Below are 27,755 nucleotides of genomic sequence, written 5' to 3' on the forward strand. Positions count from 1 at the left end.
TTGAATAGAGTGGCAGCAGAGGTGGCTGTTTCAATAAAGACAGGAGACAGTGAACGCATCAACAGCCCAGTCAGCAAAAGCAAACTGACTGAGCGGTATCACCAACTGAAACTACTACAGTGGCCTAAAATTAAAGATCATCTGAAATCCAATAAAGTGACTCCAGAGTTTACAAAGACTCTGATTCAGGTACAGCACAGACTGTTACTGTGACTTGTTTTTGTTTTTATTTTTATTTTTAAACATATATTTAATTAACATTAAGTGATCTTCATAGAAACAATTTACAGATGCAACAGAAGAAATGCGGGGAAAAAAGAAGCAGATAGAAGAAGTGTTTAGCCTGATTGAGTCCAACAGTGGACTGACCCCCCAAAAGGTGCTGAACTGGAATACTGTTGTCTAAAACTAGGACAATAAAGTTTGGGTTTCTTTACCTTTGTAAGCACTATTTCCCTTATTCCAGGTTAAACAGTACCTTCAATTAGCAAACCAGAATCTTCAGATGTCCCTTTATTGCAGAAGCAAAGATGATCTGAAGGTATGTCTGATACAACTTTGAACTTTTTAAATCAAACTGCAAGTTTATGTTTGTTTTTTTGTTTGTTTTTTTAAATAAAATAGAGCAACTAAACAAGGTTCTATATAAATAAAAATTTATCCCCTTCAGGCTCCTGTCCTCAAACATGAAGCTCAGTACTCCCAGGATGTTATGAAGGAGTTGAAACTTCTGGCCTCTGAATGTTACTGGTTGGGTTGCTTGATGGCTCTGACCAACCCTCCTCTTCAGCTAGACTGGCAGAATCATATTCCAGGGATGGACCCTTGGGACATTTTGCCTAGAGATATAAAGTCTTCTTACACAATGTAAAGGAAGCAAAAATAGCAACAAAGAGACAATCTCTTATTTTTAATAGGTGGGTTTTTCAGGATTCATATTTTACTGCCCAAAACTCTTTGGAGTACATGCTAATGCTTGGTATCTTTGTAAATATGACACTTTTCATTTTTGAAGTCAAAAATGCTTTAACTGTAATGAGTACGTAGCTATTAAGTTTGGAACACAGAAAAATTTGACAATTTTTACCTCACTTAGATTTTTCATGTTTATTTTTATGTAACTACACACTGAGTGTTGAAGGTATGGATTGGACAATTAAACTGAAACTGTAGAATGAAGTCTTGTCTACTTTTATTTCAAATTTTATCAAAATAACACAAAACCGTACTGTTTTGGACAGGTTTTTGTGTGTTGATATCCAGGTGTTGTCCAATTGGTGGCATTTGGAGACTCGAAGTGGCACCAGTGAGATAAAAGGACCACTCAAATAACACATCCTAGATCTGAATGAATGAAATATTCTCATTGAATACTTTGTTCTGTACAAAGTACAGAACAGAACAATACTTTGTTCTGTACAAAGTACAGAACAAAGTATTGAACAAAATCACGCAAAAATCATCAATGGAAATCAAATTTATTAACCAATGGACGCCTGGATTTGGAGTCACACACAAAATTAAAGTGAAAAAACACACTACAGGCTGATCCAACCTTGATTTAATGTCCTTAAAAAAAGTCAAAATGAGGCTCAGTATTGTGTGTGGCCTCCACGTGCCTGTATGACCTCCCTACAATGCCTGGGCATGCTCCTGATGAGGTGGCTGATGGTTTCATCCATTTTCGATGTAGAAAGATAGCTGAAGTGACTGATGTGAGTGATCACTCACCCTCTCTGAAGACCTATAGACTGCAAGGTCAGTGGCAATTTCCTTCGAAAGTCCTGGTCCAGGATTCAGATGTATGACACCAGATAGCAGGAGTATAACCAGCAGCAATCTAGGTATCTTGTGAGACGGAGCGGCTGTGCACCGTTGTTGTTCTTTTCTCACCGCAGCCCATCCACATTGCAGAATCGTGGGAGTAAATTGTATAGTATCCAAGCAAATTGTAATGAAACATTCCACTGCATGTATTCAGTGAATGTTTACCAAGTGATCTGACATTTGTTAGAATTTTCATGTGATGATTTCTCCAGCTCTTGTGGCACAGGTGATCAGCATTAACTGCTCTAAATATGCAAACATTCACAGATAGTGCCACAATAACAAGTATGAGTGACACACCGATATCAGTCCAAGTCTTGCCATTATCAAAACTTCTAAGATATATTTTTAAATAATATCTAAAATTCAAAACACTGTATAATCGCATATAGGATAGGTAACTTATTAGATACACTGCTCAAAAAAATAAAGGGAACACTCAAATAACACATTGTAGATCTGAATGAATGAAATATTCTCATTGAATACTTTGTTCTGTGCAAAGTTGAATGTGCTGACAACAAAATCACACAAAAATCATCAATGGAAACACAAGGGAGGGAGACATAGGAAAAAACACAGGGAAGACCAAACTCTAAAGCTACAAACACCACACACACGAAAACAATGGGAAGGGAACTAAACATTAAAATGGGTAAAGACAAAGGAAAGTCAAGAACACAGGAAAACAGAATGAAAAGCACTAACTGAACTCAAAGCTGGGATGCAAAACTACAACAAACTGAGAATCTAAACAGTGAGAAAAACCTAGAAACACAACCTGAACAATGCAGCAAATCAGAACGTCACATAAAGAACTCAATACACTAGACCACCGGCCTAGGACCATGACACTATATGCGTGTGTGTGTGTATATCCCAGATAGCAAAATGACTCTACCTCCGATCCATCCCGGATGTGCCACTGACTCTGTAACAGACCCACAAAACCGGTCCAGATCGAAGTCCACTTGCACAACACCAGATCTGGAATGGATCAGAATTACAAATCAGGAAAAACACAGGACTTGACCCAAAATGGCTCCAGTCATTTCCAAGCTCATCTGGAACAGATTTGTTTTGGGTCCATAGCATGTCATCTGGCCCGGAGCCATTTTGTGTTCATTCACAAATGTGGCTCTGTGGTTTGTTGTCAGCTGTCTGGACGGCTAACAACAAGAGCTGGTTATAAGCTAACATCATGCTAGCTATCTTTGGACCTGAATGTCCTAAAATCCCACTTCCTGACCTTTCTTTCTGATCACATTATCACTTCGTATGAGTTCATTCTCAGTGTTGCAGGTCAGTGATTGTTCTGTCCTCAATACATGTGCTGTATATATCTCTGGACAGACAGATAAACTCTTTTCTACTTCAAGACTCTGAAGACGTTGTCAGCTTGTCCACAGGTTTATTGAAGACTCAGAAAAGTGTGAAACCAAGATGCAATCACCACGCCTAAGATGAAAGGCAGATGTTACGCGATACTCTTACATGTGGTATCACAACACCATGTTTCTTCCGTAGCCATGCTCTCACTTCCTGAGTTAGGTCACATGACCGGAAGCTCCGTAGCTCTCTTAAAGCAACAGTACAAAACTGAACTCAATACATCATGCACTAACGTATTCCGTTAATCGTGTAACAGAACAGTGATGATGGCTTAACTTCAAACACAGTGTCACTTACAGAGGCTAACAGCAGTATAAACACCAGGGCTCATTGACAGAAAGAGGACAGGATGTCCCCAGCAGCTCACCTCAGTATTACTGACACTGGTGGAAGTTTCTCAGTGGCACTTTGACAGCTGCAGAAACTTGGCCATTTTTAGTTAAATGTTAAAGCGTAAAGTGGGCTCGTATTAATAGTAACTCCACGATCTTATCACCGCTTGTTGGCAACACACCCCACCACATTGAAAACTCTACAGATTTTACAAACAAGGTCCAGAATCTTGTACTGAATCCAGATGAAACCATGGTGTCCTTTGATGTGGTTTCACTTTTCACTTGTATACCCAAAACTGAGGCAGTGGAGACCGTCAAAAGACGACTACAGGAAGACGACTCCTACAAGAAGACGACCAGCTTTACCCCAGATCAGATTTGTGCACTTTTAGACCTCTGCCTTACCACAACATATTTCAAATGCAATGATGGATTCTACAGACAGAACCATGGATGTGCCATGGGCCCCCCAGTGTCTTGCATTGTAGCCAACCTTTACATGGAAGAAGTGGAAAGTAAAGCTCTTGGTTATTTCAAAGTGGTGGCACCTAGCCACTGGTACAGATATGTGGATGACACCTGGATCAAAATTAAAACCCAAGAAGTAGAAGCCTTCACTCATCACATTAACTAAGTGGATACATACGTTTTACCAGGGAGGACACCAGAGATAACAAGTTACCATTCCTGGACTGTGCAGTGCTGATCGAGGAAGATGGAAGCCTCAACATTGAAGTTTACCGGAAGCCCACACACACAGACCAGTATTTTCTCTTTGACTCCCACCACCCTCTGGAACACAAACTTGGGGTGATCAGGACCCTACAACACTGGGCAGAAAGTGTTCCCTCTAAGGCAGAAGGGAAACAAAAGGAAAACACACACATTAAGAAAGCCCTCAAAACATGTGGTTACCCCAACTGGGCCTTCATGAAATCAGCTAAGATGCACAGGAATGAAGGCCAAACACAAACTACAGAGAATAAGAAGGACAAGAGGAACAACATTGTCATCCCATATGTGTCAGGCTTGTCAGAGAAACTCAGAAGAATTTTCTCCAAGCATGACATCTCAGTATACTTCAAACCAAGTCACACCCTAAGGCAAAAACTGGTTCATCCCAAGGACAAACCCCCCAAACACAAGATCAGCAATGTAGTGTATGCTCTCCAGTGCAATGAAGAGTGCTTGGACATCTGCATTGGAGAAACCAAACAGCCTCTTCACAAACGAATGGCACAACATAAAAGAGCCACCTCGACAGGACAAGACTCAGCTGTACATCTACATCTGAAGGAGAAAGGGCACTCTTTTGAGGATGCCAATGTTCACATTTTGGACAGGGAAGACAGATGGTTTGAAAGAGGAGTGAAAGAACCCATCTATGTCCACTGTGAACAGCCATCATTGAACAGAGGAGGTGGATTACGTCACCAACTTTCCCCCGCTTACAGTGCTGTCCTGAGCTCCCTTCCCAGACGTCTCAACCCCCATTCACAGCTTTGTTCCAGTGACCTCAATAGGCCACATGAAACAATAGAGCGAAGTCTTAAATTGGTTTCAACTGAAACCACTGATTGAAATGACCCACGCCTCCCTTCACACCTGGGCACATGTGTGTACGCACATGAACAATAGAAGATCATAACCACCTCCAGGGGACTACGCCCACAGGGGTTTAAATACCTGGGTCTCTCCACCATTTAGTTGAGAACTGAAGAAGCCTTTCGGATGAGAGGTGAAACGCCTTCAAGAAACAAAAAGAAGTCCAGTCGCCTTTTTTCAAGCTCCAGAGATACTATGACCTGGATGACTGAGAATCTACACAGACAAACCACAATAGTGTGATTACCACCAGATTGTGGTTATAGTGATCGTTCTGGTGGCTACAGCTGATATAAGGAAAAAATAACAGCTGACATTCTTTGCACAGCGAGTAAAACCACACAGACAATGGAGGCATGGAAAAAACTTGTCAGCGATGATCCACTCGTGTTGAATCATGCGTGTACATTGTGAACTTTCCCTACACTGTGGTAGATTGTAAATTGCAGTGAAATGATAAAGCAGCGATGTAGCCGGTGCAGAGTCCGCGGGGGGCTCCTGTTTGCTAAATGCAGTGACAGCAGAGCTCCGAAAGTGAAGCGGTGAAATCCTCAGCCCGACTAGAGGGCGTCTCAAACCGGCGGTGCCTTGCGATCAACCGCTAGCTAGAACACTACAGACACACACACACACACACACACACACACACACACACACACACACAAACGCACCATCCGCATCCTCTCAAAACTGTGTTCATGTGTTTCTATGACATAACTTACCGACTGTCTTTAAACGGGGACAGGAGGAGGGGAGGTGAGGGAGCGCAGGGGCGCCTAATCAGCACCGCGCCTCTGTTACTGATCATGTCATATGCACAGCTGTTAAATACAGAAAATGCAACTAGAAAAATATTTTCCTACATCGTTTTGGCGCCCACCTCTTGAGCTGCGCCCCTATGCATTGCATATACTGCATACCCCCTTTTTGCGCCACTGCCTCTCAGAAGTCCAATAATCCGAATTTGGTTCTACTCCTCCATGCAGAACAGAGACTCCAACACTCCTCCAGATGTAATCCATTTCGATTCAGCTCTACTGAGTCTGATTGAGTTCGTACTGTTTCTGCATCCCTCATAGGCAGCCTTACTAGGGCCTGAACAGCTTCCCGGATACCAGGTATCCCCAGGTCCAATTAGGGAAAAGAAATCCTGGCATCAATATATATGCCACGTCCACACAGTGCAGCCAGGAACGTTATCTTCCATCCTCACAGGAATACATAATATAGCCAGCCGGGTGTGTAGCTGGGCCAGAGGAAAGAGGGTTCCCCTTCTCCCAATCTCCTCGTGATGAGAATTTGGCCATCAGTAGTGTTGAGAGGCCAGCTTACCAGATCCATAATTTAAATTCCAGTTCGGGGATGTGTGAAGAGATGCTCTAAGCAGCGAAGCAGCAAAAAAGCAGGGGTAGATAGGGAAGGCTGGGGAGAAGAGAAAAATGCGTCCGTCTCCACCGAAAGCAGGAAGAAAAAAAATAAATAAATTTGCACCCCTCAGACCTTTTCTAATAACTCAGAGGTTTTAGATGGTATCAACTTCAGATTTGGTTTGTTTAATCTACACCCCCAAGGGGAATCTACATTTAAAAAAGGGTGAGTTTTTGCCAAGGGGCATGGTCATTATCCCCCTGTGAATTTTGATCATTCGCCATGAAATTTTGAATAGCTCTCATTCATACCTGCATAATCCAATCTGGATCAAACTTTCTCAGTAGGATGAGCATCTGGCCCTGTACACATTCATATGGCAATATTTTATAACAATCGCAGCTCCACCTAGTGGGAGCAGGAAATGTCATGTTTTACACTTTGAGGTCCAGCGCCAAGGTGGTTGAGCAGAACCATCTCAGATTTCCCCTGGAAAGCCTTAAGGAGTTGGGCTTACACTGTTTTCAATACTGTGAGTTTTTGACCAAGGGCGTGACCCTGAAGGGATGGCAAAGTTTGATGCTTCACCATGAAGCCAAAAAGGGCTGTAACTCAAAGCCACATTTCCCAATCTGCCTCAAACTTCAGTGGTTTGATAAGCCTCCTGCCCTGAACACATTGATATGCATAAAGTCCTTAAATGTTAGAGTCCCACCTAGTGGGACCTGGAAATATCATAAAATAGCAGGTTTTTTGAGCAGCCCCGGAGCTACATTTTATCTACATATCAGAAATGTAACATCATGTAACATCCTAAGACATACAAAAAAGTCTCTTGGACCCATACCCAAAATCCTACAGGAAGTCAGCCATCTTCAATTGAAGGTGTCAATTTTTGCCATTTTCAGGCCTGTTATTTCAATCAACTCCTCCTAGGGCATTCCACCCAGTGAGACCGAATTGGCTCCAGATCATCTAGACAAGTAGTCCATCAAAAATTGTGCAAGGTTTTACAAAATATTAAACGGCCTTGTCACACCAGCTCTTTGAATTTGGCCTTCGTTTTCTCCCTCGCCACCAAAATTGTTTGTGCACTTGTTCACACATTCTTTGCCCGATCAGCCTGAAAATTTAATCAATCGTGTACACACCTAGGCTGATCCCATAACTACAGAAGCAAAACTGTAGGTACAATAGCGCCCCCTACAGAATCAAATGAAAATTTGTATGACCGTCCACAGAATTAGTTTCTCTGAAATGTATGAAAATATGTATCAAAATTCCTGACATAATTCTGATCACTTTGATAAGCCTCCTGCCCTGAACACAATGATATGCATAAAGTCCATAAATGTTAGATCGCCAACTAGTGGGACCTAGAAATATCATAAAATACCATGTTTTTGGCATAGCTGCGGGGCTACATTTTATCTACATATCAGAAATGTAACATCATGTAACATCCTAAGACATACAAAAAAGTCTCTTAGACCCATACCCGAAAATCTACAGGAAGTCAGCCATCTTCAATTGAAGGTGTCAATTTTGGTCATTTTCAGGCCTTTTATTTGACTCAACTCCATTTGACCCAGTGAGACCAAAATAGCTCCAGATCATCTACACAAGTAGCCCATCAAAAATTGTGCAAGGTTTTACAAAATATTTAATGGCCTTGTCACACCAGCCCTTTGAATTTGGCCTTCATTTTTCTCCCTCGCCACAAAATTGTTTGTGCACTCGTCTGCACATGCTTTGCCCAATCAGCCTAAAAATGTAATCACTCATAATCAGACCCAGGCTGATCCGATAACTACTGATTCAAGGCTATAGGTGCAAGAGCACCTCCTACAGAAGAAAATTAAAATTTGTATAGCATCCACAAAATTAGTTTCTTTGAAATGCATGAAAATTTGTTTCACCATTCTTGATATCAACCTGATCAAAAAGGTCAATCAGACCCTTGCCCTATTTTGCACGCTGCAGCCCCGACCACACCCTAAATACTTCTTTGGCCTTATATGGAGAGCAAAAAGTTTAGTTTCCCAGAAATGTATGAAATTGGTTACAGACAGTCTTGACATCATCCTGATCAAAAAAGTCAATCAGACCCATGCCCTATTTTGCATGCTGGAGCCCTGACCACACCCCAACAATTGCCTTGGGTTTATATGGAGAGCAAAAGCCTTTTTTTCCCATAAATGAAGGAAACTTGTTACAGACCTTCTCTACACCATCACAATCAAAAAACCCTCTGAGTGCACCATGGGTCGATGTGCGCCACAGGTGCGAGGGCCCCATCATCACCGCTTGCGGTTTTAATTAGTTTTCTTTTGTGTAGATCTTCAGCATGTTATGGTGTTGAGCTTAGTCTGGGTTTTGTATCCTGTTATTGTCTTCCTGCATCTCAGTGTTTCAGTGTTTGTTAGTTCCTGGCCTCTTGTCTATTCTATTACACATGTTGTGTTTAGGCTGCATTTGTGTCTGGTTTGTTTACTTCCTGTTTTAGTGTGACAGTCCTGTGTGTTGAGTTTTGCTTCCTGTGTATTCATTAGTATGATTTTGTCCACCTGTTCTCCCCAGCTGTTTCCTGTTATCTCTCGTCATTCCCTGTGTGTGTATATATGAAGGTGTGTTTTTGTTGTGGTTACACTGCTCAGTTTTTTTGCTCCTTGTTTTCTGTTTAATTTGGAATTTCTTCAAATAAACCATCATGTACATTCAGTCTTGTTTTGGAATTCTGCTTTTGGGTCCACCCTGCTTGCCACACTGCTCACACATGGTAAATAATGTTGAAATTCATTTCAGTTCAATTTGATTTATACATCACAAATTCAGAACAGTTGCCTCAAGGTGTTTCATATTTTAAGTTAAAGTCCCTATAATATTAGAAAGAAAACTCAACAATCACAAGCCAATCACCATGACAAGATAGGAAAACTACAGAGAGCAGAAACAGGACAAAGAAAAACTATAGGAGAGAAAGCCAGAGACTAATTTTTGTGATTACATGTAGTATATAACAGGTTGACAGCAGAAACACTCTGCATTATGGGACACCCCCTCCCCCAGCAGCCTATTGAAGCATTACTAAGGGATGGTTCAGGGTTCCTTGATCCAGCCCTAACTATGAGCTTTATCAAAAATAAGTTTTAAGCTTAACATTAAAATGAAGAGGGTGTCTACTGTAGAGGGGCCTGAAAGCTGAAGGCTCCTCCCATTCTACTCTTAAGTATCCTAGGAACCACAGTCTGAGAGTGAAGTGCTGTAATGGGGTGATATGGTACTATGAGGTATGACTCTTTGAACCATTTGCATGCCACTGCTGGTGCCAGTATTTGAACCATTCAGCGTTTTTTCCACCACGAACGCACTTGGTGCATGGCCGAGAAACAGGATCACCTCGGGCACCGCAAGGTCTCAAACCAAGAACATGTGATGAAAGCAGCAGAAGGGCATGACTCTGCCATCTCAATGTAAAGTTTTCTGCCGCTATTTCACTGCATGGTGTGTATTATGGAGAAAAGCAATGCAATTTTCACAGCTGTGAATTAGGTTGGGCTCTAAGGCTGAACTTACTGCTTTGTATCAGTTCATATCACAGATAAAAGGACACAAAGTGCGTACTTGTCGTCTTGCTCTAATCGCTGTCAGTGTTTACCTCTGTGCTGCACACAGATGCTCCAGTAGTTTTGTTTGGTAAAAGTTGAAGTACTAGTTCAACTTCTTTACTTAAGTAAAAGTCAAAAAGTACAGGCTCTGAAATGTAAAAGTAAGAAAGTAAAAGCAGCAGGTTGTATAAATGTTGGATTCAGTGAATGAATCTCAGCAACAGCAGCTTTGATTCAAACTCATCTCTGCTGCACTGATGTAACCTGTAACTCTGACCATGAACATCTGACCATCGAACCTCTCTTCTTCCTCACCTGTCCTCTTTCATACATTTGTGAGTGAACGTCTCTCTCTCTTTTCTCTCCCTGGAAATACAGCAGCTCTTCTTTTAGCTAGCAGACACACTGTGTCACTGTGTGTGTTTCCCAATATTTATTGAGCATTTAGTAATTTGGCATTCAAAATTACCTGCCACAACTTCCGGTGTGATGGTGTAGCGAGAAAGTCATGTTCAGTGATCGCTCCCCAAAATATTAGCAAATACCCCACTATAAACTTGAAAAAAAAACAAAAAAAAAAAACAAGGATAAGTAAATTATAAACACAGACATGGCATGCTCTAATCTCTGTAAAAAATTGTTATGGTCAACAGTATCAAAGCTGCACTGAGGTCTAACAGGACAAGAACAGAGATGAGTCCACTGTCAGAGGCTGTAAGAAGAACATTTGTAACCTTCACTAATGCTGTTTCTGTACTGTGCACAGCATGGTCTTGTTACCAGAATCAGAATCAGAATCTGAATACTTTATTGATCCCAGAGGGGAATTTCTATTGTTATAGCTGCAGCCATTACATTTAAATGAATAAAACCAAAAACAAAATGACATACACTAAAGGCATAAAAATATAAAGACTAAGGAGATAATTTGGCTATATACACATCTAAATCTATACACATATAAAACTTGTGAGTGCAGTGTCTGTGACAGTAATACTTAACTATTTATGTCTGTTTTTGTACATAATAAAATAGGTGTCATATTATATATATATATATATATATATATATATATATATATATATATATATATATATACAGCTTTTTTTAAATGCATAAGTGTATGTACAATGTCCATCCATCCATCCATCCATCCATTTTCTTCCGCTTATCCGGGGCCGGGTCGCGGGGGCAGAAGCCTAAGCAGAGAAGCCCAGGCTTCCCTCTCCCCAGCCACCTCCTCCAGCTCATCCGGAGGGACCCCAAGGCGTTCCCAGGCCAGCCGAGATACATAATCTCTCCAGCGTGTCCTGGGGCGACCACGGGGCCTCTTCCCGGTGGGACATGCCCGGAACACCTCACCCAGGAGGCGGCCAGGAGGCATCCTAATCAGATGCCCGAGCCACCTCAACTGGCTCCTTTCGATGTGGAGGAGCAGCGGCTCTACTCTGAGCCCCTCCCGGATGGCCGCACTCCTCACCTTATCTCTAAGGGAGAGGCCAGCCACCCTTTGAAGGAAACTCATTTCTGTCGCTTGTATTCGCGATCTTATTCTTTCGGTCACTACCCAAAGCTCGTGACCATAGGTGAGGGTAGGAACGTAGATCGACCGGTAAATCGAGAGCTTCGCTTTTACGCTAAGCTCCCTCTTCACCACGACGGACCGGTGCAGCGTACGCATCACTGCAGAAGCAGCCCCGATCCGCCTGTCGATCTCCCTTTCCCTTCTCCCATCAGTCGTGAACAAGACCCCGAGATACTTAAACTCCTCCACTTGAGGCAAGAACTCGTTCCTGAGCCGGAGATGGCACTCCACCCTTTTCCGGCTGAGGACCATGGCCTCAGACTTAGAGGTGCTGATTCTCATGCCGGCCGCTTCACACTCGGCTGCGAACCGTTCCACTGCGAGCTGGAGGCCCCCCCCTGATGAAGCCAACAGAACCGCATCATCTGCAAAAAGCAGAGATGAGACTCTGAGGCCACCAAGGAAGGAGCCTTCCGCCACCTGGCTACGCCTAGAAATTATGTCCATAAAAATTATGAACAGAATCGGTGACAAAGGGCAGCCCTGACGGAGTCCAACACCCACAGGAAACAAATCCGACTTATTACCGGCTATACGGACCAAGCTCTCACTGTGGTTGTACAAGGACTGAATGGCCCGCAACAATGGGCCAGACACCCCATACTCCCGCAGAACCTCCCAAAGAACACCCCGAGGAACACAGTCGAATGCCTTCTCCAAGTCCACAAAGCACATGTAGACTGGTTGGGCAAACTCCCACGCACACTCGAATATCCTTGAGAGGATAAAGAGCTGGTCCAGCGTTCCACGACCAGGACGAAAACCGCATTGTTCCTCCTAAATCCGAGGTTCGACTAACAGACGCACCCTCCTTTCCAGCACCCTGGCATAGACCTTACCGGGGAGGCTGAGTAGTGTGATCCCCCGAAAGTTGGAGCACACCCTCCGGTCTCCCTTCTTAAAGATGGGGACCACCACCCCGGTCTGCCATTCCAATGGCACTGCCCCAAATCTCCACGCGATGTTGCAGAGGCGTGTCAACCAAGACAGCCCTACAACATCCAGAGCCTTCAGGAACTCAGGGCGAATCTCGTCCACCCCAGGGGCTCTGCCACCAAGGAGTTGTTTAACTACCTCAGTGACCTCACCCCCAGTGATGGTCAAGTCATCTCCCTCATCCCCAGACTCTGCTTCCACTACAGAAGGCGTGTCAGTGGGATTCAGAAGGTCCTCGAAGTATTCCTTCCACCGTCCGACTATAGCCTCAGTTGAAGTCAGCAGCACCCCCCCCACACTATAAACAGTGTGAGTGAAGCACTGCTTTCCCCTCCTGAGTCGCCTGACGGTTTGCCAGAATCGCTTCGATGCCGTCCGAAAGTCTTTTTCCATAGCCTCACCGAACTCCTCCCACACCCGAGTTTTTGCTTTGGACACTACCCGAGCTGCATTCCGCTTGGCCTGTTGATACCTGTCAGCTGCCTCCGGAGTCCCAATCATGCCCCTCCAGGTCTCACTGTCATTGCCCACGTGAGCGTTGAAGTCTCCCAGCAAGACTATGGAGTCACCAGATGGAGCACTCTCCAGCACCCCACCCAGCAACTCCAAAAAGGGTGGGTACCCTGAACTGTCATTCGGCGCATAAGCGCAAACAACAGTCAGGACCCGTTCCCCAGCCCGAAGGCGCAGGGAAACTACCCTCTCGTCCACCGGTGAAAACTCCGACGTACAGGCAGCAAGCCGGGGGGATACAAGAATACCCACCCCAGCTCGCCGCCTCTCACCGAGGGCAACTCCAGACTGGAACAGAGTCCAGCCCTTCTCCAGGAGACTGGTTCCAGAGCCCAGGCCATGCGTTGAGGTGAGCCCAACTATATCTAGCTGGTATCTCTCAACCTCACGCACTAGCTCAGGCTCCTTCCCCACCAGAGAGGTGACATTCCATGTCCCAATAGCCAGTTTCGATAGCCGGGGATCGGTCCGCCAGGGCCTCCGCCCTCGGCCACTGCCCGACACACACTGCACCCGACCCCTACGACACCTCCTGCGGGTGGTGGGCCTGCAGGAGGGCGGGCCCATGTAACCTCTTCGGGCTGCGCCCGGCCAAGCACCACGGGCTAATGCCTGGCCACCAGACGCTCTCCCTCGAGCTCCCTCCCCAGGCCTGGCTCCAGGGTGGGGCCCCGGTAACCCTATCCCGGGCAGGGTAAACTGTTCCCTTGTTTTTTCATTCATAAGGGTCTTCTGAACCGCTCTTTGTCTGGACCCTCACCCAGGACCAGTTTGCCATGGGAGACCCTACCAGGGGGACAAGCCCCCAGACAACATAGCTCCTGGGATCACTGGGACACACAAACCCCTCCACCACGATAAGGTGGCGATTCACGGAGGAGAATGTATGTACAATGTATATGGAACAATTTTATGTACAATTGCAGGCACACATACCAAATGAATACTGATAAATGAATGACACTGGTGAACCACAGTGTCACCTATTAAGGGAGGAGTTATATAGTCTGATGGCCACATGTAGAAATGACCTCCTGTGGCACTCTGTGGTGCATTTTGGTGTAATGAGTCTTACACTGAATGTCCTCCTGTGTCCCATCACTGTGTTGTAGAGTGGGTGGGAGCCATTGTCCATAATGACCTGCAGCTTAGACAGCATCCTCCTCTCCGACACTGCCATAAGCGAATCCAGCTCCACTCCCACCACATCGCTGGCTTTGTGGTTACCTTCTCAGACTGCTGCCCCTAACCCTAACCCATATAAGATGTAGAAAATGATTATATCCATGGATGGGTATTTTGTTTAAATCTTCTTTATGTTAATGACAACAACTTAGACAAATGGTAGCCTACCCAAGATAATGCTCTGTGTAGATGTTTACATTTTTTTCAAGAATTCCAAAGTTATATAAGACAATGCACACTCAAATAAAACTTTTCACTGTTGTACTTGATCAAATGTCAGACTAACCACACCTGCAACTTTGAATCAGGAGACAAAGTTCACAAATACCTGAAGAACAGGAAAGTACTTTGTTCCCGTCACAGTGGTTTGTGAAATGACTCACTTATCTCTTTGAAGCCAATTGTTCACTTTGCCAAGTTTCTCTTTTAATTTACAGTTTGTACTTTAAAATGAAGCATGTCAGACAAGAATGAGGATGTTCTGTGATGCCTTTTATACCTTACCTGAGTTGTCAGTCCCAGTTGTTAATGGAATGTGTAAGGCCAGTGTTTTGTGTTCTTTTGGTTATGTTTTGTTATATCTCTGATTATGTTTATTAGTTTTTCTTTCATAGATCTTCAGCATGTTGTGTGCCAAGGGCCAAGCGGGCATCAAAGCTTGACAGCTTGTTATTTATGGACTCCAAAATGCCCACAATATTGGTGGTAGGTGGTGATGCTGTCTCTGGGGAATCTTCAGGGAGGCTTCTTTTTGTGGACGGAGTTCCCTTGCAGGTGGAGGGAGTCGGGGTCTTGTCAGATTTCCCCATAACGTCTCGCTCAAAACACCCGCCGATATAACACAGCAGACTGTCCAATTCCTCTTCACCGTCCTCCAGACTGCTGAAAATGATTTAAGTTAAGCTAAGAAACTACCTATATTTGTTAGTTTTAAGACTGTCTAGTTATAAATTGGCTAAAAAAAAAGCTAATCACTCAGACCTTTGTAGATAGAGTCATGACGCCATAGACGATACTACCGAGATTCACAAAGTCTTGCGTAACTACAGCATACGCCCCCCCTTCACTGTTTTCCTGACTGACCACACTGCACTGTCTATGTGCATGTTTCTAATTTTAGAAATATTGCACAAATGCAAAAAAGTGGTCCTACATATTTGTTTAATATGTGCAGTGAAGGATAAATCCTGGTCAAAAATGACTTCAAGATTTCTCACAGTGTTACTGGAGGCCAAAGTAATGCCATCCAGAGTAAGTATCTGGTTTGACACCATGTTTCTAAGATTTTTGGGGCCGAGTACAAGAATTTCACGTCGCAGCAGATGATTGCCCCTCCCTGAGCCTGGTTCTGCTGGAGGTTTCTTCCTGGTAAAAGGGAATTTTAAGAATTTTAAAGCTGAGTATCATCTGCATAACAATGAAAATTGATGCAATGCTTTCTAATAATACTGCCTAAGGGAATAATGTAAATAGAAGTGGTCCTAGCACAGAACCCTGTGGAACACCATAATTAACCTTAGTGTGTGAAGAAGACTCCCCATTTACATGAACAAATTGGAGTCTATTAAATAAATATGATTTGAACCACTGCAGTGCAGTACCCTTAATACCCATAGCATGCTCTAATCACTGTATTAAAATATTATGGTCAATATTATGAAAAGCTGCACTGAGGTCCAACAGGACAAGCACAGAGAGTAGTCCAATGTCAGAGGCTCTAAGAAGATTATTTGCCAAGGAGGGTTTGCCCACAGCATTTCAAAGGCAAATGTATGCAAGATTAAAAGAAAACTTATTTACAAAAAGCTTTAAAATGTTCTTTTAATATTCTTAGAATCCTATTATTTTAATTTTTCAAGTCTAAAACAAATGTTTAAGTAGATGATAAGTACAAGAATTTTTAAAGCCGATCAAATAAATTAGATTTAAAGTGCGTACGGAAAGTATTCAGACCCCTTTAAATTTCTCACTCTTTGTTTCATTGCAGCCATTTTCTAAAATCAAAAACATTCATTTTATTTCTCATTAATGTACACTCAGCACCCCAAACATAAATGTAGAAATTTTTGCAAATTTATTAAAATACAAAAACTGAAATATCACATGGTCATAAGTATTCAGACCCTTTGCTGTGACACTCATATTTAACTCACATGCTGTCTGTTTCTTCTGATCCTCCTTGAGATGGTTCTACTCCTTCATTGGAGTCCAGCTCTGTTTACTTAAACTGATTGGACTTGATTAGGAAAGGCACACACTTGTCTATATAAGACCTCAAAGCTCACAGTGCATGTCAGAGCAAATGAGGATCATGAGGTTGAAGGAACTGTCCAGGGAGCTCAGAGACAGAATTGTGGCAAAGCACAGATCTGGCCAAGGTTACAAAAGAATTTGTGCAGCACTCAAGGTTCCTAAGAGCACAGTGGCCTCCATAATCCTTAAATGGAAGAAGTTTGGGATGACCAGAACTCCTCCGAGACCTGGCCGTCCAGTCAAACTGAGTAATCGTCGGAGAAGAGTGTTGTGAGAGAGGTAAAGAAGAACCCAAATATCACTGTGGCTGAGCTCCAGAGATGCAGTAGGCAGATGGGAGAAAGTTCCACAAAGTCAACTATCACTGCAGCCCTCCACCAGTCGGGGCTTTATGGCAGAGTAGCCTCAGTGCAGACATATGAAAGCCCGCATAGAGTTTATCAAAAAACACATGAAGGACTCCCAGACTATGAGAAATAAGATTCTCTGGTCTGATGAGACGAAGAATGAACTTTTTGGTGTTAATTCTAAGCGGTATGTGTGAAGAAAACCTCTTCCAGAGTGCTCAGGACCTCAGACTGAGCCGAAGGTTCACCTTCCAACAAGACAATGACCCTAAGCACACAGCTAAAATAACAAAGGAGTGGCTTCATGACAACTCTGAGACCATTCTTGACTGGCCCAGCCAGAGCCCTGACCTAAACCCAACTGAGCATCTCTGGAGAGACCTGAAAATGGCCGTCCACCAACGTTCACCATCCAACCTGAGGAACTGGAGAGGATCTGCAAGGAAGAATGGCCGAGGATCCCCAAATCCAGGTGTGGAAAACTTGTTGCATCATTCCCAAGAAGACTCATGGCTGTACTAGCTCAAAAGGTGCTTCTACTCAATACTGAGCAAAGAGTCTGAATACTTATGACCATGTGATATTTCAGTTTTTCTTTTTTAATACATTTGCAAAAATTTCTACATTTCTGTTTTTTTTTTTTTTTTTCCTGTAAAGATGGGGTGCTGAGTGTACATTAATGAGAAATAAAATGAACTTTTTTGATTTTAGGAAATGGCTGTAATGAAACAAAGAGTGAAAAATTTAAAGGGGTCTGAATACTTTCCATACCCACTGTAAATGAATCAGGTTTTAGAAGGATGTCACTTTGATACCACTAATCATGAGAGCAGTCGTATAATGTAATTTATTTTCAGTTAATTCAAAACTCATTTTCAGTAAGTCTGAACAATGTAACCATATAAGTTATAAAACTAAACAGTGTCACTTTCCATTCTTTAATACCAGGGCAGGTCTAACTATAAATAAAATGGCATATTATAATAAAATGTCCGTAGATATTTTAATGTATACCACTTCTCTCACTGCTGCATTTGGTGCAAAACTATGTTATATTTATTTTAAATTGCATGTACATGTGCTTAGAGCTACAGTGACAAAACGTATTTAGTACTGATTTAAAACTGATCATCAAAACTTTCATCATCTCAGCCAAAAAGAAGAAATACAAAGCATGGTTGCTTTATTACATTGAGAGAAGGCCATGAATGGACCCATATGACCTTGTGCTGTAAATTGTTCATGACATTTTTAACCAACATTTTTCACAAGGTATATAAAAATAAATGAACAACAAAATGAAGAAAAGGAACAACACAAATTCGACACAAGTCGACAAAATTAACTATTTTGTCTCAAACCACACAGTTGAAAAGGGGTCCCCAAATCTTTTCCAATGATTTTTTCTTGTCTTTGAATGCACATTTATAAATAATATATACTACACTCAGAATTCAAGTGGAGGTTGGTCTAGTCATTGTTCTGCACAATTGTGAAACATGTGGTCTTTCAGCTTTTTTCCACCAAACTTTACCATTAGCTTTTTGTAATTGAAAAACATTCAGTTCAGTTTCCAAATCTGCCATCTTCATCTTCATGGCTGTTCTGCCATGGAAATCCATGCCATAAAGAATCTTGTTATTTTACCTGACATGTTGATGTCAAAGGAAGTTTGGAGCTCTACAGCTCTTGAGTTAGCATAGAGTTTTGCAGAGTTATGCACTTGACAACCCTGCTCCGTAACTTTATGTGGCGTGACACTTTGTGGCTGAGTTGCTGTGGCTCCTAATTACTTCTACTTTACAATAACACCACTCACAGGTGACCATAAAAACATTCAGTTCAATTTTCAATTCAGTTTTATTTATATAGCACCAAATCACAACACACAGTTGCCTGAAAGTAGGAAGAAATTTCACAAAATCACTTATTGCCACATTGGCATCTTATTATAACATTATGCTTGAATTTAAGTAAGCTCTTTGGATGACCCATTATCTATGTTTGTTAAGGCAGACAGCATGGCTAGGTGGTCTACTTCATGTACTGAATGGGACTGAATCAACGACTAAGAATTGTGGCCCAATTCTTTAGTCAATAAAGTGCATTTGTCCATTATTGTCTTTCTCTGGAGAATACACAAAAGAAAACAGAAAAAGTGTGGTATAAGAACTCACATAAAGAGCAGATGTGAACCTATTATAGAATGAACCCTAATAGTGTAAGAACTAACTGGTAATTTTTAAGGTTATGTTGTATGTTCAAATTGTAAATACAGCTGCTGGTGAATGCATGAGCTACACAATGTGACACTGTGATATTTTGACTTTTTAAATCCAGAAACATGGAGAAAGAAGAATGACGTATCTTAAATGTTCCTCAGAAGAAATGACAGAGAATGCTGCTGCATAGATGCTATTGAAACATCCTCATGCTGTGGTCATAAAGTCAATCTTTGCTGATCCTTTTGTTCCTGAACTTAAGTCAGTGCCTATGGCTGTTATCTCTGTAGAGCCAAATTTGATTTCCAATTTAACTTTACGGTTTACGCCTCTTGTAGTGTCAGGCATCTTAACATGAAAAGATGCCACTTTGTACACACCAGGCTCATCTACATAAGATGGGTTTTTTTTTTTTGAGCAATAAAACGTCAAGCTTGCAGTTGTCAAAAATGCTTCTGTAGCATATAAGAAGTGCTCCCTGGTTTCATTCCAACCTACATCTTCACCTTCCTCCACCAGCTTCATGAAAATATCACAACACAGGTCACCAACATCAGATCTATATTTCTTGTCTGGCCTGTGCTTAGCCTCAATAAATATCTTAGACACAGACACTCCATAAGTAAAAGGACTTTTTCGAGATGCCACCAACCCTGGATTTCGTCCAAACTGAACAGCTCCTTTCACAATTGCTTCCTGTGGCCTAAATGGACACACAACATTACACCAATCCCCAAACTGATCAATAACATGATTGCGTAGAATCAGGCTTCCAGCGTAGCCCCCCACTAACAGGATGTACTGAATGCTTAGATCTCTTCTCAAGATTTCACTGAGACTGTCAGTGATGCCCTCCAGACTCTCATCAAAGAAAGACCTCAGTTTCTCTTTGGAGATTTTGATCCATCCCTCATTCCAGGAAGCTCCTTGCACTGATTCAAAGAACTTTTCTATTTCCTGCCTTTTCTGAGCCAATGTTCCCAGGTTATAGGGGCAGCTGAACTGAACTTCATTATCTACCTGTTTGAAATACATAAAATCATACATAATTTTCTGAAGTTCACTGGGACACTTTCCTTCATATTCATCCCAGACACCATCACAGAAGATTTCTCTGAGGAACTCTTTGAATTTTCTGTCCACACTTTGTCCACCCAAATCATTTCCTGAGGCCTTGTGGAGCTCCTTCAGGGCTCCTCCATCCAGGACTTCATGAACAGTGATGTCAATGGTTCCACCTAAAACACAGAGAGGAAGTGATGAAAGCTGACTTCCTGCAGCAGCAGACTAGTCACTGCAGAACTTCTATCAAACACAGTCAGATCTTTACAGCCTGTCTGTGGATGAATGTTAGTCTAAGAATGTAACAGGGTCACATGCAGTACCTCCACAGTCAGCCACAATGTACTGGGTTCCTGGAGATTGACCCAGGGCCCCTCTGCCATGGTTCTCTGTGATGAAGCCTTCAGCTGGCAGGTTCTTACACCAGACTGAGGCTGCCTCTGGTTCCAGAGCGATGATAAGGTTGTGTTCAGTTCCTGCTGTGACAATTCCTGCCTGGAAGGGAAATAAAACTCTGAATCCTCTGAACATTTCAGAATTTCAGAGATCTCTAAAGAAAAAGGTGTTACCTGAATTGCAGCTTCTCTCATGAACTGCTTTGCTGAAGGATCCCAGATGGCAGGTACAGTCAGCACCCAGATGAAGTCAGAGGCTATGAACCTCCTCCCTTCTGTGTTATTTTTAATAGTTTCAAGTGAGTGTTCCTTCATATATCTTAGTGCTGCTGTGAACACCTTCAAGGCCTTCATTGATTTCCTGTTTGCAGCTTCAATTCTGACATCGTTGTTTAGTTTCTGAAGACGATTGATAAGGTGCCAGTTAAAACTGAGAAGACTGCTCATGTAAACTTATAAACATAACATCTAGCAACCCTGAATATATATATTTTTTTCTTGGATTTGACTCTAGTGTTACTTACTGTGCCATAAAGTGCCATCTTGAAATATTCAAAGAAAAAGTGTGTCCTAGCTTCTTGTCCAGGCATATTGACATATGCTGTTTTAGCTTCATATCCAAACTTGAGAAATTCTTCATCTTGATTGAACAGAATGCAGGTTGGAGTCTTTGGACTCTCCAATCCAAGTTCCTTTCCCCACTGACTTAAATGGGGATCAGGCTCTGCCCCTCTTGGTGTAATACTGAAGGCATATCCACTGTACGCACTGCCAAAGTCTATTGCTATGATGTATGACTCACTCATTGTAGAAACTGGTTCAAGTAGTTCTTTCTGTAGTTTCACTGTGACTTACACTACACTGTGACACTGTGTATTTATCCCTTCTCTTGCTGTAAGCTCCACCCACAGTCTTCTAGAGACAGCTGAGTGAAATACTAAGCATTTGAATTTGTGAATAATAAACAATTAAATGTGGATTATTAAACATTAGGTCTCTCTCTTCCAAGTCCCTATTAGTAAATGATTTAATAATTGATCAACGTATTGATTTATTCTGCCTTACAGAAACCTGGTTACAGCATGATGAATATGTTAGTTTAAATGAATCAACACCCCCGAGTCACAGTAACTGTCAGAATGCTCGAAGCACAGGTCGAGGAGGAGGAGTAGCTGCAATCTTCAATTCCAGCTTATTAATTAATCAAAGACAAAGTTTTAATTATTTTGAAGCCTGACTCTTAGTCTTGTCCATCCTAATTGGGAAAATCAAAAACCTGTTTAATTTGTTATTATCTATCGTCCACCTGGTCCTTACTCAGAGTTTCTGTCTGATTTCTCAGACTTTTTATCCGATTTAGTGCTCAGTTCAGATAAAATAATTATAGTGGGTAATTTTAATGTCAGTGCAGATGCTGAAAATGACAGCCTCAACACTGCATTTAATCTATGAGACTGAATTGGCTTCACTCAAAATACAAAGGATCATACTGTGGATCTTGCCCCGACATATGGCACAGAAACTGAAGATTTAACAGTATTCCCTGAAAGCCCCCTCCTGTCTGATCATTTCTTAGTAATAATTACATTTACTTTAATGGATTGCACAGCAGTGGAGAAATAAGTTTTATTACAGTAGAAGTCTTTGTGAAAGTGCTGTAACTAAATTTAAAGGTACTGCACTGCAGTGGTTCAAATCATATTTATCTAATAGAGTCCAATTTGTTTATGTAAACAGGGAGTCTTCTTCACATATGAAGGTTAATTAATTTCCACAGGGTTCTGTGCTAGGACCACTTTTATTTACATTATATATGCTTCCCTTAGGCATTATTATTAGAAAGCATTGCATAAATTTTCATTGTTATGCAGATGATACTCAGACATAAAGACATTAAGGCCTGGATGACCTCTAAATTCCTGCTTCTAAACTCATAAAATTGAAATTCTTGTACTCGGCCCCACAAATCTTAGAAACATGGTGTAACACCAGTTACTTACTCTCGATGGCATTACTTTGGCCTCCAGTAACACTGTGAGAAATCTTGGAGTCATTTTTGACCAGGATATGTCCTTCAATGCACATATTAAACAAATATGTAGGACCGCTTTTTTGCATTTGCGCAATATTTCTAAAATTAGAAACAACCTTTCTCAGACTGATGCTGAAAAGCTAATTCATGCATTTATTACTTCTAGGGTGGACTATTGTAATTCATTATTATCAGGCTGTCCTAAAAGCTCCCTGAAAAGCCTTCAGCTGATCCAAAATGCTGCAGCTAGAGTACTGACAGGGACTAGAAAGAGAGAGCAGATTTCTCCCATATTGGCTTCTCTTCATTGGCTCCCTGTTAAATCTAGAATAGAATTTAAAATCCTTCTCCTCACCTACAAAATCTTAAATAATCAGGCCTCATCATATCGTTCTACTCCTTTACTTTTTTATTCTTTAATTTAATTAATTTTATCAATTACAATTAATCTCTGGCTCTCTTCCACAGCATGTCTTTTGTCCTGTCTCTCTCTCCTCAGTACCAACTGGTTACAGCAGATGACTGCCCCTCCCTGAGCCTGGTTCTGCTGGAGGTTTCTTCCTGTTCAAAAGGAGTTTTTCCTTCCCACTGTCACCAAGTGCTGGGTTTTCTCTGTATTTATTATAGAGTCTTTAAATTGCAATATAAAGCACCTTGACTATTTGTTTTTTGTGATTTTACGCTATTCAAATAGAATAATAAATTGAATTGAAATAGTACACATTGGGAAGACACTTAACATAAAAAGTACACTGCTCAACAAAATAAAGGGAACACTGAAATAACACAACCTAGATATGAATGAATGAAATATTCTCATTGAATACTTTGTTCTGTACAAAGTTGAATGTGCTGACAACAAAATCACACAAAAATTGTCAATGGAAATCAAATTTATTAACCAATGGAGGCCTGGATTTGGAGTCACACACAAAATTAAAGTGGAAAAACACACTACAGGCTGATCCAACTTTGATGTAATGTCCTTAAAACAAGTCAAAATGAGGCTCAGTATTGTGTGTGGCCTCCACGTGCCTGTATGACCTCCCTACAATGCCTGGGCATGCTCCTGATGAGGTGGCGGATGGTCTCCTGAGGGATCTCCTCCCAGACCTGGACTAAAGCATCTGCCAACTCCTGGACAGCCTGTGGTTGGTGGATGGAGCAAGACACGATGTCCCAGATGTGCTCAATCAGATTCAGGTCTGGGGAACGGGCGGGCCAGTCCATAGCTTCAATGCCTTCATTTTGGAGGAACTGCTGACACACTCCAGCTACATGAGGTCTAGCATTGTCCTGCATTAGGAGGAACCCAGGGCCAACCGCACCAGCAAATGGTCTCACAAGGGGTCTGAGGATCTCATCTCTGTGCCTAATGGCAGTCATGCTACCTCTGGCGAGCACATGGAGGGCTGTGCAGCCCTCTAAAGAAATGCCACCCCACACCATTACTGACCCACTGCCAAACCGGTCATGGTGAAGGATGTTGCAGGCAGCAGATTGCTCTCCACGGCATCTCCAGACTCTGTCACGTCTGTCACATGTGCTCAGTGTGAACTTGCTTTCATCTGTGAAGAGCACAGGGCGCCAGTGGTGAATTTGCCAATCCTGGTGTTCTCTGGCAAATGCCAAGCGTCCTGCATGGTGTTGGGCTGTGAGCACAACCCCCATCTCTGGACGTCGGGCCCTCATACCATCCTCATGGAGCTGGTTTCTAACCGTTTCTGCAGACACATGCACATTTGTGGCCTGCTGGAGGTCATTTTGCAGGGCTCTGGCAGTGCTCCTCCTGTTCCTCCTTGCACAAAGGTGGAGGTAGCGGTCCTGCTGCTGGGTTGTTGCCCTCCTACGGCCTCCTCCATATCTCCTGGTGTACGGGCCAGTCTCCTGGTAGCGCCTCCAGCCTCTGGACACTACGCTGACAGACACAGCAAACCTTCTTGCCACAGTTCGCATTGATGTGCCATCCTGGATGAGCTGCACTACCTGAGCCACTTGTGTGGGTTGTAGAGTCCGTCTCATGCTACCACGAGTGTGAAAGCACCACCAACATTCCAAAGTGACAAAAACATCAGCCAGAAAGCATAGGTACTGAGAAGTGGTCTGTGGTCCCCACCTGCAGAACCACTCCTTTATTGAGTGTGTCTTGCTAACTGCCAATAATTTCCACCTGTTGTCTATTCCATTTGCACAACAGCATGTGAAATTGATTGTCAATCAGTGTTGCTTCCTAAGTGGACAGTTTGATTTCACAGAAGTTTGATTTACTTGGAGTTATATTGTGTTGTTTAAGTGTTCCCTTTATTTTTTTGAGCAGTGTATTTTCCTGTAGTCATTTACTATGGGCAATTTATGCTACATTAAATAAAACTGTGGGTGGGGCTTGACAAGAGATAACTTATAAATGCAGTTCATTGGCACGTCCTCACATTTTTGTCATTTCAACACGTTGGACCTGTTTCTACAATGGGTGGCTCATACATTATAGCAATAGACTTCGGTACTGCATACAGTGGATATGCTTACACTGTAACATCCAAAGATACACTGGTTGATCCCATTGTGCGGCAGTGGGGAAAAGAGATTGGAACTGAGACTCCAAAGACTCCAACCTGCATTCTGTTCAATGAAGACGAGGAATTTCTGAGGTTTGGTTATGAATCCAAAAAAGTATATCTTAACATGCTGGCAGAAGAAGCAAAGACACACTTTTTCTTTGAAAACTTCAAGATGGTGCTCTATAACACCGTAAGTGTTATAAATATATTACTTGTAGACATAGCACTGAATGGTGCCCTACTCTTTTGTGAATATGACAGAATGTTGATAAGTACTTGTGTCAAATAGTAGAAATGTTTATATTATATGTGGGGAAACTCTTAGGAAGGGAAGTAAGGCATTTGTTTCAATCACCAGTTTACCCAAAAAACAAAACAATTGAAACAAAAGCTTTTAAATGTCCAGTGTACATAAAAAGTTAGAAATCTATATTTTTCAACCCATTGTTTGATAATTTCTTGATACTTGTGTAACTGACCACTAAATTCAATAAAAATTGGGTTATCATTTGACAGGCTGGTCACATTTTAACTGTTGTTCCAGTTTACTATTCTGCTAATCTTGGCTGGTACATGTTTCCGGCCACAGACATGAAATAAACCTGCCTTTGCAACCATTTCCAGGAACTGAACAGAGATGTAATGATTAAAGCTGCAAATGGGAAGTCAATGAATGCCTTGAAGGTGTTCACGGAAGCTCTGAGGTTCCTGAAGGAAGATGCACTGAAAACCATCAATGCTAAAACAGAAAAGGAGTTCATAGCCTCTGACTTCATCTGGGTGCTGACTGTACCTGCCATCTGGGATCCTTCAGCAAAGCAATTCATGAGAGAAGCTGCAGCTCAGGTAACACCTTTTTCTTTAGAGATCTCTGAAATCCTGAAATGTTCAGAGGATTCAGAGTTTTATTTCCCTTCCAGGCAGGAATTGTCACAGAAGGAACTAATCACAACCTGATCATCGCTCTGGAACCAGAGGCAGCTGCAGTCTGGTGTAAGAAGCTGCCAGCTAAAGGCTTCATCACAGAGAACCATGGCAGAGGGGCCCTGGATCAATCTCCAGGAACCCAGTACATGGTGGTGGACTGTGGAGGTACTGCATGTGACCCTGTTACACTCTTAGGCTAACATTCATAGACAGACAGACTGTAAAGTTCTGAATGTCTTTTATAGATGTTCTGTATTGATGAGTCTGCTGCTGCAGGAAGTCAGCTTTCATCACTTCCTCTGTGTGTTTTAGGTGGAACCATTGACATCACTGTTCATGAAGTCCTGGATGGAGGAGCCCTAAAGGAGCTCCACAAGGCCTCAGGAAATGATTTGGGTGGACAAAGTGTGGACAGAAAATTCAAAGAGTTCCTCAGAGAAATCTTCTGTGATGGTGTCTGGGATGAATATGAAAGAAATTATCCCAGTGAGGTTCAGAGAATTATGAATGATTTTATGTATTTCAAACAGGTAGATGATGACATTCAGATCAGCTGCCCCTTTAATCTCGGAGATTTGGCTCAGAAAAGGCAGAAAATAGAAAAGTTCTTTGAATCAGTGCAAGGAGCTTCTTGGAATGAGGGATGGATCAAAATCTCCAAAGAGAAACTGAGGTCTTTCTTTGATGAGAGTCTGGAGGGCATCACTGACAGTCTCAGTGAAATCTTAAGAAGAGATCTAAGCATTCAGTACATCCTGTTAGTGGGGGGCTATGCTGAAAGCCTGATTCTACGCAATCATGTTATTGATCAGTTTGGGGATTGGTGTAAAGTTGTGTGTCCATTTAGGCCACAGGAAGCAATTGTGAATGGAGCTGTTCAGTTTGGACGAAATCCAGGGTTGGTGGCATCTCGAAAAAGTGCTTTTACTTATGGACTTGGTGTGGCTAATAGGTTTGATGTGTCTAAGCATAGAACAGACAAGAAATTTGTGAATGCAGATGGTGTATGGTGTAATGATATTTTCATGAAGTTGGTGGAGGAAGGTGAAGATGTGGGATGGAATGAAACTAGAAAACATGTCCTTTTTCCAATAAAAAGTGACCAGACGGCAATGAACCTGAGATTTTACTGCACAGAAAGAAAAAATCTCATGTATGTAGATGAATGGGGAGTAGAGAAAGTTGGATCTTTTCTTGTTGACATGCATGACACTACAGGGGGAATGAACCGTAAAGTTAATCTGGAGATCAGGTTTGGCTCCACAGAAATAACTGCCACAGGCTTTGACTTACTTTCAAAGGCAAAAGGATCAGTTAAGATTGATTTCATGACAAACCCTGAGAATTTTTGAGGGACATCCTGAATGCAGCAGTTTCTTTTGTTATTTCCTAAAACTCTCAAAATACTGATGAAGCTTTACAAAGTAGAGGAGTAAAGACAGTTACCTCTCCATTGAAATAATTCATTTAAAAGGGTCTTCAACAGGGTTCAATTCAGTTTTATTTGTATAATGCCAAATCACAACAGTTTCCTCAAGTTGCTTTATATTGTAAGGTAAAAGACCCCAAAATAATTACTATTGCCTTTACTTTTACCTGTACCTT

At 42.2% G+C, this 27,755-nt stretch overlaps 2 protein-coding genes across 2 annotated transcripts; one reads left to right on the forward strand and one right to left on the reverse strand.

Moving 5' to 3' along the window:
• Nucleotides 1-19,383: 19,383 nt before the first annotated feature.
• LOC115777999 (heat shock 70 kDa protein 12A-like) lies at nucleotides 19,384-21,455 on the reverse strand. Its single transcript, XM_030726014.1, has 4 exons — nucleotides 21,158-21,455; nucleotides 20,808-21,032; nucleotides 20,562-20,733; nucleotides 19,384-20,414 (listed from the first exon to the last, which is right to left on the reverse strand). Exons 1-4 carry the CDS (start codon nucleotides 21,437-21,439, stop codon nucleotides 19,384-19,386), a joined length of 1,710 nt encoding a protein of 569 aa, XP_030581874.1. The 5' UTR covers nucleotides 21,440-21,455.
• A 3,676-nt stretch (nucleotides 21,456-25,131) lies between these two features.
• Nucleotides 25,132-27,502, forward strand: LOC115777993 (heat shock 70 kDa protein 12A-like). The gene is made up of 4 exons (XM_030726011.1): nucleotides 25,132-25,413; nucleotides 25,848-26,069; nucleotides 26,144-26,315; nucleotides 26,463-27,502. The coding sequence occupies exons 1-4, from the start codon at nucleotides 25,132-25,134 to the stop codon at nucleotides 27,500-27,502; spliced, it is 1,716 nt and encodes a 571-aa protein (XP_030581871.1).
• The last annotated feature ends 253 nt before the right edge of the window (nucleotides 27,503-27,755 follow it).

The sequence above is a fragment of the Archocentrus centrarchus genome, unplaced genomic scaffold (assembly GCF_007364275.1).
Source record: "Archocentrus centrarchus isolate MPI-CPG fArcCen1 unplaced genomic scaffold, fArcCen1 scaffold_92_ctg1, whole genome shotgun sequence".
Lineage (NCBI taxonomy): Eukaryota > Metazoa > Chordata > Actinopteri > Cichliformes > Cichlidae > Archocentrus > Archocentrus centrarchus.